The sequence below is a fragment of the Sminthopsis crassicaudata genome, chromosome 2 (assembly GCF_048593235.1).
Source record: "Sminthopsis crassicaudata isolate SCR6 chromosome 2, ASM4859323v1, whole genome shotgun sequence".
In the NCBI taxonomy this organism is placed as follows: Eukaryota; Metazoa; Chordata; class Mammalia; order Dasyuromorphia; family Dasyuridae; genus Sminthopsis; species Sminthopsis crassicaudata.
The window spans coordinates 567886668-567907710 of NC_133618.1; the positions used below are offsets into that span (position 1 = coordinate 567886668).

Genomic DNA, 21043 nt, shown 5'->3' on the forward strand with positions numbered 1-21043 from the left:
CTATCTCTCGAGTGCCTCCCTCTTTTATTCTCCCAGAGAATGGGCATGGGATAATGCAAGGGCTTCTGGGAAAAATTACTTCAACCAATGAACTTGCTCCTCCCCAGGAGTTCACAGAAATAAAACTCCCAGTAAAGGCCTGAACTAGAGAATTGTCAAGTACCGACTTAGCACTTAGTAAGAACCTAATATCTCATTATCTCATTAGCACTTAGTAAGAATCTAACAGATAGTATGTTTCATAATGAGTCCTTTGGAATTATGGTAGATCATTGTGTTAATAAGAATACTTAAGTCTTTTAAAGTTATTTGTCTTTAAAATATTGTTGTAATTGTATAAATTATTCTTTTGATTTTACTCACTTCACTTTGCATCAGTTTGTATAAGTTTTTCCTGAAACCATTCCCCTCATTATTTCACACAACACAGTAAGATTCCATTATCTTGATATACTCTCCAGTGTGTGGCATTGTGCCTTAAACATAGGGGGCACCAATGGTCTCATTGGTATAGGGAACTCCAGGATGAGGGAACTCACTCTACTAATGTAGATTGGCATTTTCTCTGCAATTTGTAATCTCATAGAGTTATCACTTACTTTGGTTCATGTACAATGTGTCAGAATGGGGATTTGAACTCAGATCTTCCTAGTTCCAAAGGTAGATCTCTATCTGATGTGTCATGTTGCTTAATAAATGACTGTTGAACAAAAGGATATGAAGCATGAATCAGAGTCAGAGAAGAGGGGGGATTGTGATTGGGGCACTGCTTGGCTGACCTTGGTGGGGAGGGAGAGGATCCTGTAGCTCCACCCCTAGTGATGATGATGACATCTGAATTGACCTGAGCACTACTGAACATAGTATGCCATTGCAGATTCAACTTCCACATCACCATTGTGTTCTTGGCTTTGAAGTATTTTTCCTGTTAATTTGAGGGAAGCTCCAGAGGCTCAGGTGCTTCACATTACACATTCTCAATGACGATTTACTAAATATCACTTTTGAAGTATGAAGTGCCTGAGGTGAAGCCTGAGAAGGACTGAATCTAAATATAGTCTCTCTCAATATGTGCTTCATGCACCAATACTAGCTGTGCCAATTGAGAGTCCTCTTCCTTTTTCTTCTTCTTTTTTTCTTCCGTTATAGTAATGTGAATTGTTTTAAGGCAAAGGCATATGCTTCAGCTGGTCAACGCTGTTTCCTGGGGAGTTCTCTTGAGATCAAGAATCTTTTCATGCTCACGAAAGATGTTTAATGTAATATAAAGAATCCTTCCCTGGAAGTCAGAAAGCCTCTGATTTGTAATCCTGGCTTTACTCCTTACTAGCTATATGACCTTGAGCAAGAAGTCAATTCACTTTTCTGGGCCTCAGTTCCCTCATTGTAAAATGAAGTGGGCTTGGACTAGATGATCTTTCTCTTAGTTCTAAATTCTAGCATCATTAAGAATCTCTCAAGTTCTGCCATTCTTGGATTTTGTGGTCTTGGGAACCTTTACTCATGATAAATCTCAGTATCCAGAGACAGGCTGCACTTTCCAGATTTAGGAAGTGTTTTAACTTCTTCTTGAGTCCCTGGACAGCCAGGAGGCTCTTGCAACATTTTTTCAGCATCTGGACCTTATTGTTGTAATAGGCTGAGCTAAGACAGGGATGAACTAAAGATTCTTGAATCCTTGGCACAACTGTATTCCTTCTTCCAACCTTTCCCCTCACCCTTTCTCCAATTCTTTCACCAACAAATTTTATTTATCTTACTCCTAATAAACTTCTGGGAGAGAGGATTTAAATTTTTAAAATTAAATTAAATAAAGATCCACTTTTCCTCCTACCTCCTCCAACAACTGAGAAAGCAATAAGAACCAAATCCCTGTTCCAAACATGTATAGCCAAATTTAAGCAAAACAGAATCCAACATTGACCAGGTCCAGAAAAAAAATTATGACTCATTCTGAACTCACCACCACTTCTCTATCTGAAGGTGAGTAGCCTGTTCCATCATGAATCCTTTAGAACTATGGTTAGTAAGTGTGATAGTGAGAGTTAGGTCAGGCTTTCTTAACCTTGTATGTGTCATAGGCCCCTTTGGAAATCTAATAAAGCCAATGAACACAATCATGTTTTAAAAGCATAAAAGAAAATATATAAAATTACAAGTGAAACAAATTATATTGAAATACAGTTATAATAAATACATAGAGATAACCATAATTAATATACATATATTTATAATAAACTATACCATTAATCATGAATTATTATACATATATTTAAATGTACTTTCTAAATATGAAATATAATTATATATAAACAAATAAATAAAATAAATATGTAGAGAAACAAATAAGTAAATAGAGCAAGTTCAGGGAAGGCTGCTCTAGAAAGCCTTTCAGATTTTCCTTGTTTTGTATTGTCTTGTCTTGTCTTGTCTTGTCCTCTTCTTCCTCTTCCTTCTCACTTACTTTGCAGGTTGAAATAAAAGACTCAAACCCAGCAGCTCTTAGCCCCTCACCAAAAAAGTTTTCATGGCTCTATTGGCATTTGGACACCTTCTTTCCATCTCAGGCTACCTGAAAAGGTAGCTGATCCTTTACACTTATTGTCTGTGCATAGAGCAACTAGTTTATAGGTTGCTGGACTTTTCATTAGGAAGATCTAAATTCAAATCTTAACTCTGATATTTAACTCTGACTATGGGCAAGTCATTAAATCTCCTTAAATCTCAATTTCTTCCCTTATAAAAAAAAAAAAAGATAATTTCTTGAAAAGTTAAAAATCTCATAGGAAATAAGATAGGTCAAATGCTTTGCAAATTTGAAACTGCTATATAAATAAATAGCATTTAGTTTTTGTTGGGATTTAATCACTGATTTATAATAGCTTCAAAAAATAGTAGATCTAGAGCTAGAATGTACGTCAGAGGTTATCTAATCCAACCCACTCATTTTACAGGTGAAGAAATTGAGGTCTAAAGAACTAAAATGCTTTTTCCAAGTCTCACCAAAAAAAGAGCTAAGGTTTGAATCCAAGTACTTTGAATCTCAGGTGGCTAGATGGTGCCCTGGATAGAGTGCCAGGCCCAGTAAGAAAGATTCTTCTTTCTGAATTCAAATCCAGTTTCAGATATTTACTAGCTGAGTGACCCTGAGCAAGTCACCTAATATTGTTTGCCTTAGTTTCCTAATCTGTAAAATGAGCAGGAGAAGGAAAATGGCAAACTATTCCAATATCTTTGCTTGGGGTCACAAAGGATTGTAATCAACTAAAAAAAGACTGAATCTGACTCTAGATATTCTTTCCACTCTACGATGTCTTATCCAGAACTGAATCTCCCTACTATTATTTTTTAGCAGCTACTGCCAGAGAAGAAAGTTGTGGCTGCCATGATTGGTATTACAACTTTAACATTGTCTATGGCTAGGTAGTCCTGACTTTTGCTAATGATAGAAGGTAGTAGAGGAAGGAAGAATAAAAGGGATGAAAACACATACCAAGACCTCATTGTTCTTGAACTCTAATTGGAGGTAGACTTATAAGTCACCACTGCCCATTTCCTTCCTTCAAAACCTTATTCAATACTCATTTCCTTCAAGTTGTCTTTCTTGAGAAATCTTTCTTCATTATAATTACTTTTTTCACTTTTTGACCCTTGGGTACTTTTATTTAACCTATACTATTTATATTCATTTATACTTGGCCTTGTAAGAATTCAAATCATTCAATAAGTACTATATGTCCCAAACTAGATTTTAAATTCCTTGAAAGTAGGGAACTGGTTTTTATATTTTCTTTAAAAATGGTCACAGAGTTAGAACTATCATCTAATGTAATGGCCTCATTTTTCAGAATAAAAGAATTGAGGCCCAGGGAGGCCAAATGATATGGCCAAGATCAAAGAGATAATAAATAGCAGGGTCAGAATATGAATCCAAATCTTTTGACTCCAAATCCGGCATTGCTTGTACTGTATCAAATTACTCCTCAAAAAAGGGTTTTTTTTGTTAAAATTTTTTGTTTAAAATTTTCTGTCATTTTTCTGTTAAAAAAAATTTCTGTTCCATCTCAGCTTAGATATCTTAAATACTTTTCAATGATCTTTTCATTTGCATATATAAGCTTTGTGAGTAATTGTAATTATATCTATATCTATTTATTAGTATATCAATTTACAGTACTACTAGCTTTCAGTTAATGTGAATGATAAATCCCAACAAGTGGCCAAATAATGTCCAAGCACTTCCAGTTTGCATTGCATATTCCCATTGGGTTGGCACCAATTGTTATATTTTCCATAATTATAACTTCAAAGAAGGAGAATTCAAATACATGTGACCACTTCACAGAATTCATTATTCACACTAATTGAGACTTATCTGTACCGATTTGTGTTCATGATTTTTGTTCCTTGAATGAAATGTAAGCTTCTTGAGGGCAGAGTCTATTTCATTTTTGTTGTATTCTCTCCCAATGCCTAGCACAACATCTGACCTAAAGGAGGCATTTAATGAATGCTTATCAAGTGAATTTAATGAAATATTGTTACAGTTCAATAGCCACTTTATTAGGAGTCAGTAGAATGGGTTTTAGGCTTGGCTCTGCTGCCTGCTTGCCACGTGACTTTGTGGGGGGACCTTTCAACCCCTCTGAATCTGTTTCCTTATTTGTAAAGCAAGGCTCCCTTCCAAACCTAAGTAGACAATCCTTTGAAACTCTCAGAATTGGACTCTGTGATCTTTAAATGTCTCTTCCAGCTTAGATATTTTATGATTCTATATTACAACTCTGAAATTCTATGATTCATGTGTGTATGTGTAAATTGGGAACAGAGAGTGTGGGAGATAAATGAGTGTACAAGAAAGCCTCATGTCTTTTTTTTTTCCCTAATAATTTCCAAGTGCTTTATAGAAGTTAGGCCATTAAGCCTGACATTATTCCTTGAAATAGCTAGAGGAAATGTGTAGTTGTTGGACAAATGGGGAGATCCAGATTAAAAAATGTTATACAAATTTCTCAAGGCATTTTGAGACAAAACTAGAAGTAGGTTAAAGAAGCTTAAATGTTAAATCTAAAGGGATTCTTAGCAATCGTTTAGATCAATCCCTTTCCTTTACAAATGGAGAAGATGATGTCTAAAGAAGTTAGGTCACTAGAAATGGTGGGGCTGGGATTCAAAATCAAAACTAACTCCATTATGGCAATGAATCTGAGGTCTTTTTATCTCTAATATAACTCACTCTTCACTTAGTTTGTATTCCAGATGACATGATAGAAAGTCTAATTAATGCCCCAGAAGTATTCTGAAAGGTTATATTAAGGGATGATTAGTCCCCTTAATTTGGTTTGGTTGCCACCATTAGCTAAATCCAGATAAATCTAATCACCAGAAAACCAACTCTTTTAAAAAAATAACACAAACACTGGAAGAAGTTTGCTACTGTAGTTATTATTGCTATAGTTATATACATGTGCTATTGGGCAGACTTATTTGGCATATGCAAATCAGGATCTGACTAGGAAAAAAAACAGGCCAATGTGATTGGTTGACAACTTATCACTATGCAAAAGGAGGTGTAATAGAAGCTTCTGCTTTTTTTTTTTTTTTTTTTCTGTGCTCATACTGTAGTCATGGTGAGTCACCATATTATTTAGCTACCAATTTAATAAGTTTATTTTCCCTTAATTTTCTGGATGAATAATTTTAATGTCATAATGGTGATGCTATAGAACCAATGTATTTCACTATTATAAAGAAGTAGCCTGGGGATTAGTGGAAAGATCAGGAGAGATGGCCTAAGAAGACTTGGATCCAAATTCCATTGTAGTTGAAGAAATGAAATCTCAGAAAGATTAAATGATCTGCTTGAATTTAGATAGGGTAATGAATTGACTTTTGTCTGCTTATACATACATACATACATATATATATATATATATATATATATATATATATATATATATATATATATATATATATACATATGGATATATACACAAGTGATAACTTATGTAACTTTGGTACTTTCTCTGGGTCTTGGTTTCCTAGCTACAAAATGAAAGAATTGAGCTAGATGAACTCTGAGGGTCCCTTTCAGCTCTAAATGAAGGAAAATTTGAAAGAGTGGGGAATGGAAGCATAACTGAGTCACTAAAAAGATTTCTTTTATGTCTGGCTTATGTCCATGAGAGTTCTGGTAAGTTTGACAATCAGCTCTCTACTGGACAAATTTTAGTTAATCTGCTTCATTAATACTTTTTCTGATGCTCTCTCAGTCTAGACAATCAAAATAATAATAACTCAAGCCTTAATTTGTAGCATTTATCAAATTCTGAGGTAAAATGCTTGCACTAAAAATTTAACTGGTTCCAGAACAGGATCATACAATTGTAAGGATGTATGTAGGGTTTTAATCCAAGTTAATCTAACTCCCAGAGGCAGCTAGGTGGCACAGTGTTCCAGATAGCTCAATCCATCAAAAGTGTAAGAGGTATGAACAAGTTCTTATTCTATTTGAGAAAGGGAAAATGCTCTGATCATTGAATAAAGATGGATGAGACCACAAAGGAATATTTTATTAGTTGAAAGAATTAGATATAGCCCTGGGCTTATATGTAATAGCAAAAAAAAAAAAAAAAATTTAAAAAATAATTTAGAAGCACAAAATCCAACAAAAGACCAGTCTAGTGGCAAATGTTCTTAAGCTTTAAGTCTAAGATAGGGAATTTCCCAAGGAGATAAGAGAGTTTTTCTAACTTCCCTGTTCCCAAATGAACATGAGAGGTCAGGAAATCCTAAAATTTCATCAGAAGTTCTACCAGCTACCAGAGTCATTGTAGCTGGTCAAAGTAGCTGCTGAATGGATAAAAAACAATGACAGAGACTGTCAGTACCTATAGATGATTATGGAAAATTATTACCTGAGGATGATAACAATTTTAGGAATCATGACTACTTGTGGTAGAGAAATCCTGATAATGGATCCTGAGACATGGACCTCATTAGGATTCAACAAAGGAGGAAAAAGACTTCTAATGATCAGGAACTGTAAATTATTCCTTTAAACATGTAATCTTTCTACACAGTTATCTCATTATCATTTTACTATATTTTAGACATTTAGACAATTTCCCAAGAGATTATATATGTGTAAAGAGTGCTTTGTCTCCCTGTTGGAGAGGAATGTTTTGGAGCAATTATTCTTCTATATCTGACTTTTCTAAAAGTCAGTTGAGGCTACGGAATGATCATCAAGGGGAAGCATATTGGTGGGGATTTGTTAAGAATAATTGTTGTTTGTCTTTCTTCTCAAAGAGGACCATGATATCAGGAAGAATATGTTATCAGTCTCACTCTTTTCTAAGGAGTCATTTGGGTCCAGGGGCAAGATATAGATCAGGACAACTGGAGATGGCCTCAGATGTAGGAGAAAACCTTGGTCTTTTTAAACTAAACTCTTTCCCAGATCTCAGTATATCTGAGACAATGCCTATTCAGTGATTAAGGCTAGGTAAAAATGAGGCAAAGAATGGCCTCTTTTCCTTGTTAAAAAAAATCAATTTTAGAGGGGAAAGCATTAAGGTTTGGGCCAAAACAGAAACAATTGCTATTTCTACTCACTGTGAACCATCAGAATCTAAATGAAGATTTAAGGCTTGGGTTGGAACCTTTTGTTGACCTTTCAAAGAGATGCCAGGTGATTTAGGTAAAACCTAGCCCCTAGATCCAAGATAAATTTGCTAAATCCAATTGCGAGGTTTCAGTGACCAAACTTTATATTCCTTTGGGCTGAGAAGCCTCTGGTGAGGGAATATTTCCTATGTGACAGAGGGAGAGAAGGGAGTAGAGAAGCAAAGGGAAAGAAAGAAGGAAGAAAAGAAGGAGTTGTGTTGCCCAACTGGAACTGGTCATTTGGATCCCCAGTGGGGCAGCTACTTTCTGACTCAAAGCTTGGTGTTCTATCCACTGAATCACGCAACTGTCCATGATAAGTACCAAATTTTATTTATTTATAAGCTTTATTTATTTATTTAATATAAATAAAAATAAATTTTATTTATAAATATCCCCAATTTCTCTTCTGAATTCTAGACACACATTACCAACCATCTGCTGAACATCACTATCTGGATGTTTTGTTGGCATATCAAACTCAACATGTCCAAAATAAAGATGATCATCCATCAAATTCCCCTTAAAACGTCTCTGCTCTGTTAGGAAATAGGAAGCTAGGTGGTACATTGGTTATAATGCTGGGTCTTGAAGTCTGGAAATTTTGAGTTCAAATTCTGTCTCAGATTGTATGTGATCCTGAGCAAGTCACTTAATCACTGCCTACCTCAGTTTCCTGATCTGCAAAATGTGCATCTGCATCATAGGATTGTGGGAGGATTAAGTGATAATATGTGTAAAGCACTTTTTAACCTTCAAGTACTACATAAACAACAATAGCTATTGAAGGCACTATCAGTTCCTGGGATTCAAAACCTCAGCCAAAACCAAGTCTCTTCCCCAATCTTTAATCCTTTCCATATCTAATCAGTTTTTAAGCCTTTTCAATAGTCACAGAATTTCATAGTTGGAAGACTTATTAGGAGAGACCCCGTCCAACCCACACCCAAGGAAAGAATCTTAATCACAATACATATAATACATCTAATTAGTTAATACCCAACTTTTGCTTGACTTCTTCCAGTGATGGGAGCCCACTCTCTCTTATGGTAGTCTATTCTACTTTTAGATAATACCAATTACCAGAAAGTTTTTCTTTTCACCAACTTTACATTTTCTTTATTGTATCTTCAGTCCATTGATGATACTTTGCAGCATCTTTTTATTCTTTCTTGATTCCATTCTCTTTCCTTTCTGATTCATCTTCCACTCACCTGCTGAGGTCCATGCCATGTCACTTGCTCAATTTTTCAGTAACTCCCTATTGCTTTTAGATCAGAGGTTCTTAACTCTCTCTCTCTCTCTCTCTCTCTCTCTCTCTCTCTCTCTCTCTCTCTCTCTCTCTCTCTCCTTTCTCTTTCTCTCTCTGTCTCTTTCTCTTTTTGTATCTCTGTCTCTCTCTGTATCTCTGTTTCTCTCTCTCTCTTTCTGTATCTCTCTGTCTCTTTGTCTCTGTCTCTGTCTGTCTCTGTCTCTCTGTCTCTGTCTCTGTCTCTCTCTCTCTGTCTGTCTCTCTCTCTCTGTGTGTAAGTGTGTCCTGGAAGTCTTTGGCAGTTTGGTGAAGTCTATGAAACTTTGCTCAGAATAATCTTTTAAAAATAAAATACACAGGATTATTAATGACAATGATTACACTGAAATACAACTCTCTCTGTCTCTGTCTCTTGTCTCTTTGTCTCTCTCTTTATCTATCTATCTATCTATCTATCTATCTATCTATCTATCTATCTATCTAGATATAGATATATAAAATAAGACACACTAGGTTAAGAATCTCTGTTTAAACTAAAATAAAACTACTCAGACTAACAATTAAGATTAGGATGCTTCTGTCTGATTCTAATCTCTTTTTTCCCATTTTATTTCTCATTTCTCCCCTCCATATACTCTACATTTCAGCCAAACTAGACTAACCATTCCCCATGTTGACATTTCATCCCTCCCAACTTCTACTTCATTTATTTAAGTCACCCTACCACATATAGAATCCATTTATTTCTTATTCTCATAATCCTTAACTTCATCAAGGATCTTCTGATGCCATCTCCTCTATAAAGCCTTCCCTGATTTCCTCAGCTATTAATGCTATTCTTCCTCAACTTCATCTACTTAGCTGAATACCCATTAAATGTAAGCTCTTTGAGGATAGGAACTATTATATTTTTTGTTTCTGCATATCCAACAACTAGCATAGGATGCCTTTAATTTTGTACCCTAGTGTTTACCATAGTGCCTAGAACATAATAATCCTTAATAATTTTTTTTTGTTAATTCAGTCATTTAACAATACCTTGTGATGAATTTTAGATCCTCGATAACTTGGTGATTCTCTGTTTTCTTTAAAATACTTCTGGAATATTAAAAATGTATTAAAGTTCTATTTGGCCTTAGAAATAATTTTTATTTTCAAAACTTAATTCCATTTTGATATGCTAATAGCCCTTAACATAGACAAAATTATTAGAGAAAAATATCATCAAGTTGATGGCAATAGTGTTAATATAAACTGGTAATTTAGGAATGTCCTGACTACCAGTGTATACCAGATAGAATGGAAGGATGTTGTTTTCTAGTTCTAAACAATTGAATGGTAATATAATCAATTCTGAAGAAATGAATTGATTAAATTGCACAAAAATTATTCAGCCAAAAGCCAATGTATCCAGCTGTTGTGATATAAAACTTGCCTAAAAATCTAATGTTTCAACTTTTATTTCTACTGATTTTGGAGGCTGAATATTTGAAACTGTGTTTCAACCCAAGGCTCTAATTGTATGATCTTTGTTGACCAGTGGTACACTAGTGTCCCCCAAATAATACTAAGAGCTGAAAAAACTAGGGATCAAGTTTATGAAAGCACCTTTAAAATGCCATTGGTTTCACATTGATTCCATAAACTGAACTTATTTAGAGCTCAAGAGTATATAGTTCAACATCTTTTCCCCTCATTCTTTCTCTTCCCATTTTAGAGAAATAGAAAATGAGGTTTAGGGGAGAGAACTCATATACTCAAAGTCACATAGTAAATAAATGACAGATCCAGAATTCCAACCAGGGTGTCTCACTGATTTTTGTTGGTCAGTCATTTTTCAGTAGTGACTGACTCTTTGTGATACCATTTTTTTTACAGTTTTCTTGGCAAAGATACTGGTTGGAATGGCTTGCCAATTCTCTATCCAGCTCATTTTATAGATAATGGGACTGAAGCAAACTGGGTTAAGTGACTTGCCCAGGGTCACAGAGCTAATACGTTTTTCCTAGTATACTGTAATGTCTTTCTTGTTTAGGATAACAGACTATATTGAGTTTTTCCACTTATACCAAATCTTGCAGATTAGGAGTAAGTAGTGCAAAATGTCCCCTCATTTGTGGATGAGTGGAAACTACTTCATGGTAGGAGAAATAAGAAACCTTCACACACTAGTGCAAGACTTTCTACAGCAGGAATGGGATCAAGGTGAGGAAGGAAAGGAGCTTACAGAATCTATATGCTTCCTTTGTATTAAGTGATGAGGTCCTGGGTACCTAGGTAGGAAATCCTGAAAATAAAAGTGTAATACTCCCTGAGACAAGAGGTGAAGGACACTGATAGAATCACTTCAACCTTACAGTTTCACCCCTGTTGGAGATCTTTGGAAACCTCACCTTACTGTATCCAATCAGAAAGCCAAGTTATAATGTCAATACCCTCTTACCCCCCAACCCCAATTAAATTTCCCCTAAAATTTATTCATGACCTATGCCATCTTTGCTCAATCCTTTTTAGGGGTTAGCCTGCCATGGTGTTCTGCCTCATGGGCTTTCTTCATGGTAATTCTGTTGTTTCTTTATTGCTAAAAGCCTTCAGCTGCTTTCAAGACTCTAGGGAAAAAGTTTTGATTTTCCTAGCTTTTTAGTGGTTCTGGGCAAGAAAATCAAATTCTAAACCCAGCTCTGGCACTAACATTTATCACTCTATGTATAACTCTTATTACTGCTCATTTTCCTCATCTGTAAAGTTAGCAGGTGGGACTTGGTCATTTTTAAATAACTCAGTTCTAAAAATTCTGCTATTGTATCTGGTTGATTCTGACAAAAACCTTCAAGAAAACATTTTGACATTGGCAATGTACTTAGAGTGTCTTTCATCTCTGTATTTCAAATGTTACTTAATAAACATCAGTGGGCTGAATTCTGTTCTTGGCTACTTGCATGAAAGAAAGGACTGAAGCTTGGTTTAGGCAGAAGCTCAAAACTCCCACAGACCTGGGGGGAAGTGACATCAGACAGAAAGTAGGATGCACTATTGGGTGCTCTTATTTCTAAGACTTTTGGAATTTGAATTATATAAACTTCTGAACTTCCAGAAATGAAGGTTAAAAGGAAAAAAATTCTCCATAATTTCATCTACTGTTCGTCTTCATCTAAGGAAGAAATAATATGCATTCATTCATTTTTTTTTTTTAAACAAGTGCTATTGTCTGCAAAGCACTGTGTTGGATTCTGATTCAAAGTTCATATGATAGTTATGTCTGCCCTTGTGAATCTTACAGACTGGGAAGGCAATAAAACACAAACACAACATAACTTTAATACCCTGTATTGTATGATAAGTTTACTCAAGAGTTGTAAAAAAAGGTGCTATGCAAGATCCAAGGGAAACATTCATTATTTATTAGGACAATCATAGGAGGATTCATGGAGGAGGTGGCATCTGAGTTTGTCTTTAAAAGATGAATAAGAATAAAGTGGGCAAAGAATGGATGGCAGGAACTTCAAGGGAAATAGTATGAGTAAAGGCATGGAAGTGGGAGAGTGTAGCATATGGTCAGAAGGTAGAGAGTAATTTAGTTTAAATGGAGTATTGATAGCTTGGATGGCATTGTTATGAAATGAAGCTAGAAAGGTAGTGAAATTTTAATTTTTAAATTTAATTTAATTTTAATTTTTAATTTTTAAAGCTTTACTTGGTAAGTAATGGGGAGCTATTGAAGGTTTTTGAACAGAGGACTAACATGACCAGACCATGAGAAAGATTGTTTCAGCAATAATGTGAAGACTGGATCAGATCAGGATGTTAGTGGAGGGAAGAATATATGCTTAGGAGGCTATTACAAAAATGATAAAAATATGGTAGAAGGTTAGATTGGTATTGTTGGAACTAATATTTCAAAGGTCTTTATTAACTCCTTATTCATACTTGAAGACACATATTTAGCAAGGGACAGCTAAATGGCATAGTGAATAAGCATGTTGGGCCTACAATCAGAAAGACTTTTCTTGAGTTCAAATCTGGCCTCAGACACTTAACTGTGTGACCTTGAGTAAATCACTTAATCCTATTTGCCTCAGTTTCTTTGTATGTAAAATGAACTAAAGAAGGAAACAAAGCACTACAGTATCTCTGTCAAGAAAACCCCAAATGTCATGAAGAGTCAGACTAAGACTGAAAAGTAAAAATGTATTTAGCATAACTTGAATTCCTTTGATGATAGATAGATAGATAGCTATTTTCCATCCAACACACACACACACACATACACACACATATCCTTTAATAGTAACAAAATACTACCAAAAATACAAAGTAGGTTAAATTCTCTATTTTTTGTTGTTATAGTTGTTTAAGCTCTATCACTACTACCTTCAGTGGTGATTCACTTAGCAGAAGGATTTTTTGTTTTACAAAAGTTCTTACTTACATGATTCCTTCCAATAGCAAGTTCCTAATGTGTATTTAAAATATTAAATTTATAAAATATTTACATGTAACTTTTCACGAATCTCTTATGAAAATGAGGTCAACCTGCATTTGTTTTGCTTCAATAGACTTAAGAGTCTATGTTAATTGTTTTTCCCTCTTTATTATTTTCATATTTTTTAGGTAGAAACAGCAAATTCTATGTATTGCCTTAAAATAAATTGTTTAAAAACTAAGGTGGGTAGTCACCAATGTGGCAAGAGCTGAAATGTTAAAGATCACTTTGTAGCATATTTAGTTGGTATCTTTACTCTTCAAGTTATGACACTTTATGCTGTAGGCTGGTGAGGAAAGTCTGCAAGTGTATTTTTTAAAGGAAGAAATATAGAAACAAGACGAAGTAGCTGCACGTGAGAAAAATAAAGCAGGGCGCAAAAAATTTATTTCAAAGATATGACCAGGTCTAATATAGGCATATGAATGTCTCTCAAATTTCCTAGGCCACATATTTTCTTATACTTTGGTCCACATCCTCCTCAGAGCCACATAAAGAGTGAAACCAATAAAATCACTATTTCATACTAGTTGCCTGGCTCAATTTATTCATTTCACTGAATAATTAACTTTTCCTTTGGGATCTCAGAATTATTGTTTAATACATTAAAAAGAGTTGAATTGTCCCTAGGGAATGCTTTATGTAATGATTGCCTTGGGTTTCATGCTTTGGGACAAGAACCCAATGATAGAGGTAGAAACAGTTGGTGAGGGTGGGATGGGAAATGGCGAGAGAAGCATTGCTAATTGGTACTGAAAAACCTGAGGCTCATATGATAAATAATCACCAAGGCAGAAGAGTAGAACTTCCTTCCATTGTGACTTTTTCTTTTTCAAAGCTTCCATTGGTATTCATTTGAGCTGATTTTTGTCACATTATGATTAATCTCTTTTTGTTCAGAGTTCTATGGCAATTCAGATTTACAGTTTTCTTCTAATATTGTTTTATAATCTGTTGAAAAGCCATGATTTTTGTAGTGTTACATTTCAAACCGTCAGAGATGACCATCCTTGTGGAGAAAATCAGGTCTAAATATCTTGAACTGAATATCACCTTGATTAAGTGTTTGTGAATTATCATTTAAGAGATGATTGCAGTGAAATATAAAATGCTTGAGAGTAGAACTTTGCCTTTGTGTCTCTAACACAGTGTCTTACACATAGTAAGTGCTTACAAATGCTTGTTGAATGGAATTGATTCACAAAGAGTCAATCTGATTTGGTTATTAACAGTAGGCATATGATTAAAATAGTTAGGGTCATTTGCAGAGGAGAATACATTTTTTTGGTAGCAAAGCAAATCATTCTATTTTCTGTTTTGTGTTGTCTGAACTCCAGTTGAGATGGCCTTTTCTTGTAACATCTTTGTTATTCAAATTAAGGTTTAAAAACCAAATTAGATTCTGTTAGTCAAATGAGTAGAGTCAACAGAGTTTGAGGGGCAAAGACTAAAATAGGCTTATTTTTAGGGAAAAGGGCTAAGTAGGAAATATATTTCAGGTTTTCAGTTCTCTGGAGTCTTACCATCATGTTTTTAGCTTAACTTGAAGCAATCTGCATATATTTACCAGTCCCACCCCAAATCTGCATCTGTCTGGAGTTTTGGGGCAAGACTCTAACCTATTAGGGCTGAATCCATAAATTTAGATCAATCAACAGGTGTCTGATAACTCTCCCTAGTAAGCAAATAATTCCACAAGTGCCCAATTGTGATTAATCCCAGCCTTGACCCTCTTAAGTCTTCAGAAACACTTTCTAGTGTTTCAGTGAGGAAAATCAGGCACATCTTAACACCACAGTCCAAGAATATAGAGTACAGAACAATAAAACATTTTAGAGATTATACAATAACATTTTACTGATGATGAAATTGAGGTACAAAAGCATTATCACACAATGGCAGATTAGGAATTTGAACTCAGTTCCACTAGCTCCTAAAGTAGTACTCTTTTAAAGCTGTCTTTTAAGATCTTCATTTTTGATTTCTTCCACAGCTTTATCAAATGTGCAAATCCTTGTAGACCATCTGATAATTCATTATGAGACAAACACCACCTAGCTTCTGAAGGAGGCTTTTTTTGGAATCACCTCATTTCTAAGCTCAAATCAGTAGGGTTTATTGGGAAAAACAAAACAAAACATTGGGCTTTAGTTAGGAACTAATTCCACTACTGTTTCTAATTTCATCACATGGGCCAAGTAATTTTATTTTTTTGGACCTCAGTTGATAAATTCAGAAGAATAAAAGATTTACTCAGTTTAGAGAATGAAAAAGGACCTTTTCATTCAACACTCACTTTTTAGATGCAGTTCAGAGAGTTCAGTGACTTGTCCAAACCCGCACATGTAGTGACATGTTTAGATCTGAACCTGGTACTGAGGGCACTATTTTCAATAAGGCATAATACTGTCTCATCTTGTAGAAAAGAGCAGGATAGCATCATTTTAAAGGGTTTTTATAGTTTATAATTCTGAGGGAAATCAATTCACATCATGGATGGTGTATTTTGAAGGAGAATTCCTATAGTACATTCAGTGGGTAAAAATATCCATTGGCATTTTCCCTCCCACCATTTAATACTAACACCAATGATTTTAGAGATCCATGTAGCATCTCAAAATAAATGTAACAAGTTCTCCCCCACCCCACAACTTTCCCTCCAAACTTATCTCAAAGTCGGAATTGGGAGTAAATATCAACTAATGATATATGAAAGGTGAGAGGGTTTAGGAAAAAAACAACAACAACAACAACAACAAAAACACTTGAGGTCCCAAGAAAACTAGACACTCAGTATTGATTCTCCTATAATCTGTCAATGAACCATAGATGGAAGTGGGGAAAGAACGAAGATGGAGAGTTAGGTAAAGTTCATGACTTTCATGAGACATGAAAGGAGCAATTACTATTAAGTAAAATGTGGTTTTTAGGACAGGTGTATTTACAATCAGTTGATCAACCTCCATGACTGAAATTTGAGGGGGTTACTAGCAGATAAATGGCTGAGGACAGAGGAAGAGTAATTAGGATGGCTAGGGGAAGCAGAGCAAGGGGAGAGAGAGACACACATACAGAGATAAAGAGAGATAGATAGAGACAGACAGAAAGCGAGAAAGAGACAGAGAGCAAGAGAGAAACAGAGAGACACACAGGTAGAAAGGCAGACACACACAGAGACAGAGAGGGACACACACAGAGAGACAGACAAGACAGACAAGACAGACAAACAGAGACAGAGACAGAGACACAGAAAGAGAGTGGGATTCGAGTCTTTCCTCTTGGCCTGGCGCACTCCTCTGGAGGTCTCGTGCCCTAGCCCCCGCCCTGGTTGTGCCCATTAACCATGCAGATCAGGGAAGGCAAGGGCAGCAGCGGCGGCAGCGGTAGCGATTGCAGGAGGAGGGGTTGGTGCCCGCGGCTGGCAGGCTCCGCTGCAGCAGAACCTCTTTGGCGCGGTGTCCATCTGAGGGCACTGTCGGGTAGCAAGGAGCTAACTAATTAAAGACCGCTGATTTCTCAGTAGGAAGGGAGACAGAGGATAGAGATGGGGGTGGGGTGAGGAGTGGGGTATAGCTACTGTCCACCCCAACTTCCCTGGACCTAAAGAACTAACCCTCAAACCCCTTGCAGAGCCCGTAAGCCTTTGTAAGCTGTATTAGTGCTTTGGAAACTGGCCTCTGGGCAACGGCTCTTCCTGACTAACCCCTTGCACTGGACTCTAATTGTAGCCCAGTCTTATTTCCTACTAGCTCACTGCGGGGCGGGAAAGCTCCTTTCAAGGTAATATTCGGGATGCACGGAGTCCCTCATCGCGGTCAGATGCCTTCTCTTTCCTCCAACACTCCATTTCCACCCCCCCCCCATCCCCTCACTACCTCTACCTTCCCAAGCCAACTGTCCCAGTCCTACTCGTTAAGGGTCACACACAAAAAAAACAAAACAAAACCCAAAAAACAAAACTGTCTTCAAGCTCATCTCCCTTCTCCCCCACTTCCCTCCATCATGGATTGTGCTTGGAAGGGCTAGGGAGCCCAGCTGACCCGGCAGCACCAGGGCTGCGGTATCAGTGAGGGGGTGGGGGTGGGAGAGTGGAGGCGAGAGGAACAGCACTATTCTAGGCTCAGTCCTCTGCGCAAGAGGCACAATCCAGATTCGGCATCTCCAGCTTCCGCTCTACTGCGCTCCGGGGGATGGGAAGGGGGATGGGGGGCCAGAATTAATCTTGCTTCTCTTTTTCTCCTTTCTCACCCTTCAAATCATTTCTAACCTCTAAAAAACCGATTTTAAAAGGGAGAGTTGGGAGGAAAAGTCTTTATAGAAATGTTTTCCTGTCTCCCAGAGACTAGGAGAGGAAGTCCCCTGCAGTCTTGCCTGGTGTCACTTCTTTCTCTTCCCAACCAGTGGAGAAGTCAACACCTGTCTTCTCCCTCGCTGCAGCGTGAGGGGAGGAAGTGAAAGAGTGGGGTGAAAGTAAAAGATTCTTTCCTTCTTCAGCCAACAAATTGGGGAAGGGGCTAAAGTTAAAGTGCTTTAGGTGCTCCTCCCCGTCTAAAAGAAGCCCTTGCCCCTGTAATATTAGACGCGCGTGTGTTTGTACAGGTATGGAATCGCTCAAGCGCTCGGGACCTGCCAGCCCCTTAGGTCCCTCACAGAGGTATGCATCCCTACTCTTTCCGCATCCCCCTCCTCCTCTGCACCCCTGAGTTCCTATACCTGTTTCTCCAGCGGTTCCTTTCCTGAGAGGGACGGCTTGGGAGACGGTGCCCGGTCACACACGCAGCCCTCCAACAGGTACAATCCCGAGGGTCTGGAACTGGAATCATTCTCAAAGTAGAAAAGAAGGTTTTGCAGCAAAGCGAACCACTTCGTTTGCCATTTTGTGTTATCTGAGCTTCTCTTGCTCAGATAACCTCTTCTTGTGCCATCTTTCTTTGCCAACAGCCCCAGGTAGGTTACATGGCCATCATTCAACCGTATTCCTTTCTGCATTGTGTTTGGAAGCCAACAGGATCCTGGATTCTTACATTTTCTCAGACTAAGACCTAGGGAAACACTCACTACCTGACAAGCAGGAGCCTAATCATCCGCTTTCTCTCTCTCTCTCTCTCTCTCTCTCTCTCTCTCTCTCTCTCTCTCTCTCTCTCTCTCTCTCTCTCTCTCTCTCTCTCTCTCTCTCTCTCTCTCTCTCTCTCTCTCTCTCTCTCTCTCTCTCTCTCTCTCTCTCTCTCCTCTTTCCTTTCTCTCTTCTTTTCCTTTCCTAACCCAATATTTACAATCCACGTTATAATGCGTTGCCTCGGTTTCCTGAATCCAGATGTGATATCCCCAGCCAAAGCATTTCTTCCGCAGAGCCACGTTCAATGGAGAATTTGCCTTAGGCTTTCCAGTCGGCTGGAAAATCTGATAGATTCTAGAGCTTTGGATCCAGCCAAGGGGAGAGTCATGTGATGCGGATCCTTCGAAGAGCCAGTTTCAGCACCACGGACAGATACACGCACGCAGCCCTAACAGTACAGCAACGAGGTTCATTAAAGCAACTATGCATATTTTATATGTATATGCATATGTATATATAAATGTATATATATAAGCACAACATACAAATATATGTATCATAATCTCCATTCTCCACTCTCCAATTTACAAAGGATATTTAAAAAGAAATTAAAATTCACAACTACTGTACTATATGGAATCTTATTCAATAACTAGCCCTGGGATTAATTTTTTAATGTTTTTGTGCCTGACCAATGCTCACTATGCACTTGGTTTAAGTTTCAGCTTTCATTCTCTTCTTCAAAAGATTTTTCCCTTCAGTACTTTTTCTAATTCAGGGTGAAGGGGTATGTGTGACAAATAGCTTTTGGACCTCAATATTTTGTGAGGAAAAGATCTATCACCTAATCCACTTGGGGGGAGGGGAGGCAACGTGGCGCGGCGGTGGTCACAGCAGTTATTAAAGACAATTCCTATTCATAGCTCCATTGGTGACCTGAGAAAAGCAAGGAGCCCACTAGAGTGGTTGGCTTTCCTTTTTTTAATGTTGCCATAATTAGCTAGCTCATCCTTACAATCACACTGAAGACTGGCTTGGGAGTCACTGCTGTGAGTTTCTGCAAATACCCACCCGAAATGCCGAAAGGAGGCTTAAAAAGCAGAAGGCTCAGGGAATATGTTAGACTTCAAATAGCAGGAATGGCGCAATGATACCTTAATGATAGATATTCCCTCTTTATTTTTAGATCCCCTCGCCTACACAGTTACAAGGAATTTATCAGAGAACGTCACATTTCCCGCATGCTGCACACACAGAGAAATAACAACGTGCGACAGTAGTTCTGCAGCAGATCTCCCTTTGGCGAGAAAGGCAGATTTTCATAGATCGTTTACAAAAAGACAAAGGTTTATTTGCAGTCAAGGGAGGCTGCCTCATTGCCATCCAAAGGAAATTGTATTTCTGGATTAAATTGATCTCTGCCCTGTCTCTCCTCCCTGCTCCTTCTTTTCCCTCCTCCCCTCCACTCCCAAAGAGATGAGGCTTCATTTTCCCTGGGGTATAATTGGTGAATCCATAGGAATCCATAGAATTCATCTAACATCCTTAATGGAGGTGCATATACAAGAGATATAGAAATCACTTTACTTTGTGTTTTATTTTATTGAGGCAATTGAGGTTAAGTGATTTTCCCAGGGTCACACAGCCGGGAAATGTTAAGTGTCTAAGGGCAAATTTGAACTCAAGTCCTCTTGACTTCAAGGCTGGTGCTCTATCCACTGCACCACCTAGCTGTCCCTATCACTTTACTTTGTAAAGTAATACCAGAATCAGATCTAAAAAGCCTCAAGGTATGAGACATTGTAAGGAATTTTTAAAAGAAAAAAGTAATAAAATAACTATTATGATTTCTTTGGTTCATTGTCTATTTTAATACATTATAATGTCACTACTATAATCTTTCTAAGGCCATTCACAGATCTAATCTGATTCTATGCCTCAGATATTTTATTTAACTAGATGTCAAAAGATGGGAATAGGGGGAAAAGTTAATCAATAGTTTCTTAGAGATTACTTTTGAATACAGAGGACTTGAATTCAAATCCTACTTTTCTACTTGTTTTGTATGTAATCACAGCCAAGGCAATAGCTTCTTTGGCACTTAGTTTCCTCATCTGTGAAATGATAGACTAAGTGATCCTTAATGTTCTTTCTGGCTCTGAAATTTAATGCAATTATCCTATAACTCTGAACCAAATTTTTCTTCTCTCATGTTTTTATTCCAAAGGATCATTAGAAGTCTGATTTTTGAATTTAAATAATATTTATACTACTTTAATATTTAAAAGATACTTTTTTATGATACTTCTGTGAGGTAGATTGTGAAATTCTCACTTTTCAGCTGAACTGAGGTCTAAAGAGGTTATGTGGCTTGCCAAAACTTTCACAAGTTATAAAAATGACAGTCAATGTTTAGACTGAGGCCTCCTGACTACATATTTAATGTTCAGAACACTATCATATTATCTGTCTTTTCTATCAGAGTATATAAGGTGAAGAAGGGAAATTTCAGAAAAGATCTAAAATCTGATATGAAACATTTATAATAATTTTTGAGGCACAATTAAATTGATAGCAAGATGAT

General features: G+C 37.0%; 1 protein-coding gene across 1 annotated transcript in view; it reads right to left on the reverse strand.

Annotated features, from left to right (window-relative positions):
- The window catches only part of RASGRF1 (Ras protein specific guanine nucleotide releasing factor 1), a 207444-nt gene extending 188609 nt beyond the window's left edge, over positions 1 to 18835 (reverse strand). The window contains exon 1 of the mRNA XM_074295211.1: positions 18117 to 18835. Coding sequence (XP_074151312.1) covers positions 18117 to 18392 — 276 coding nt within the window. The 5' untranslated portion in view covers positions 18393 to 18835. The remainder of the gene's footprint in view (positions 1 to 18116) is intronic.
- Positions 18836 to 21043: the final 2208 nt, after the last annotated feature.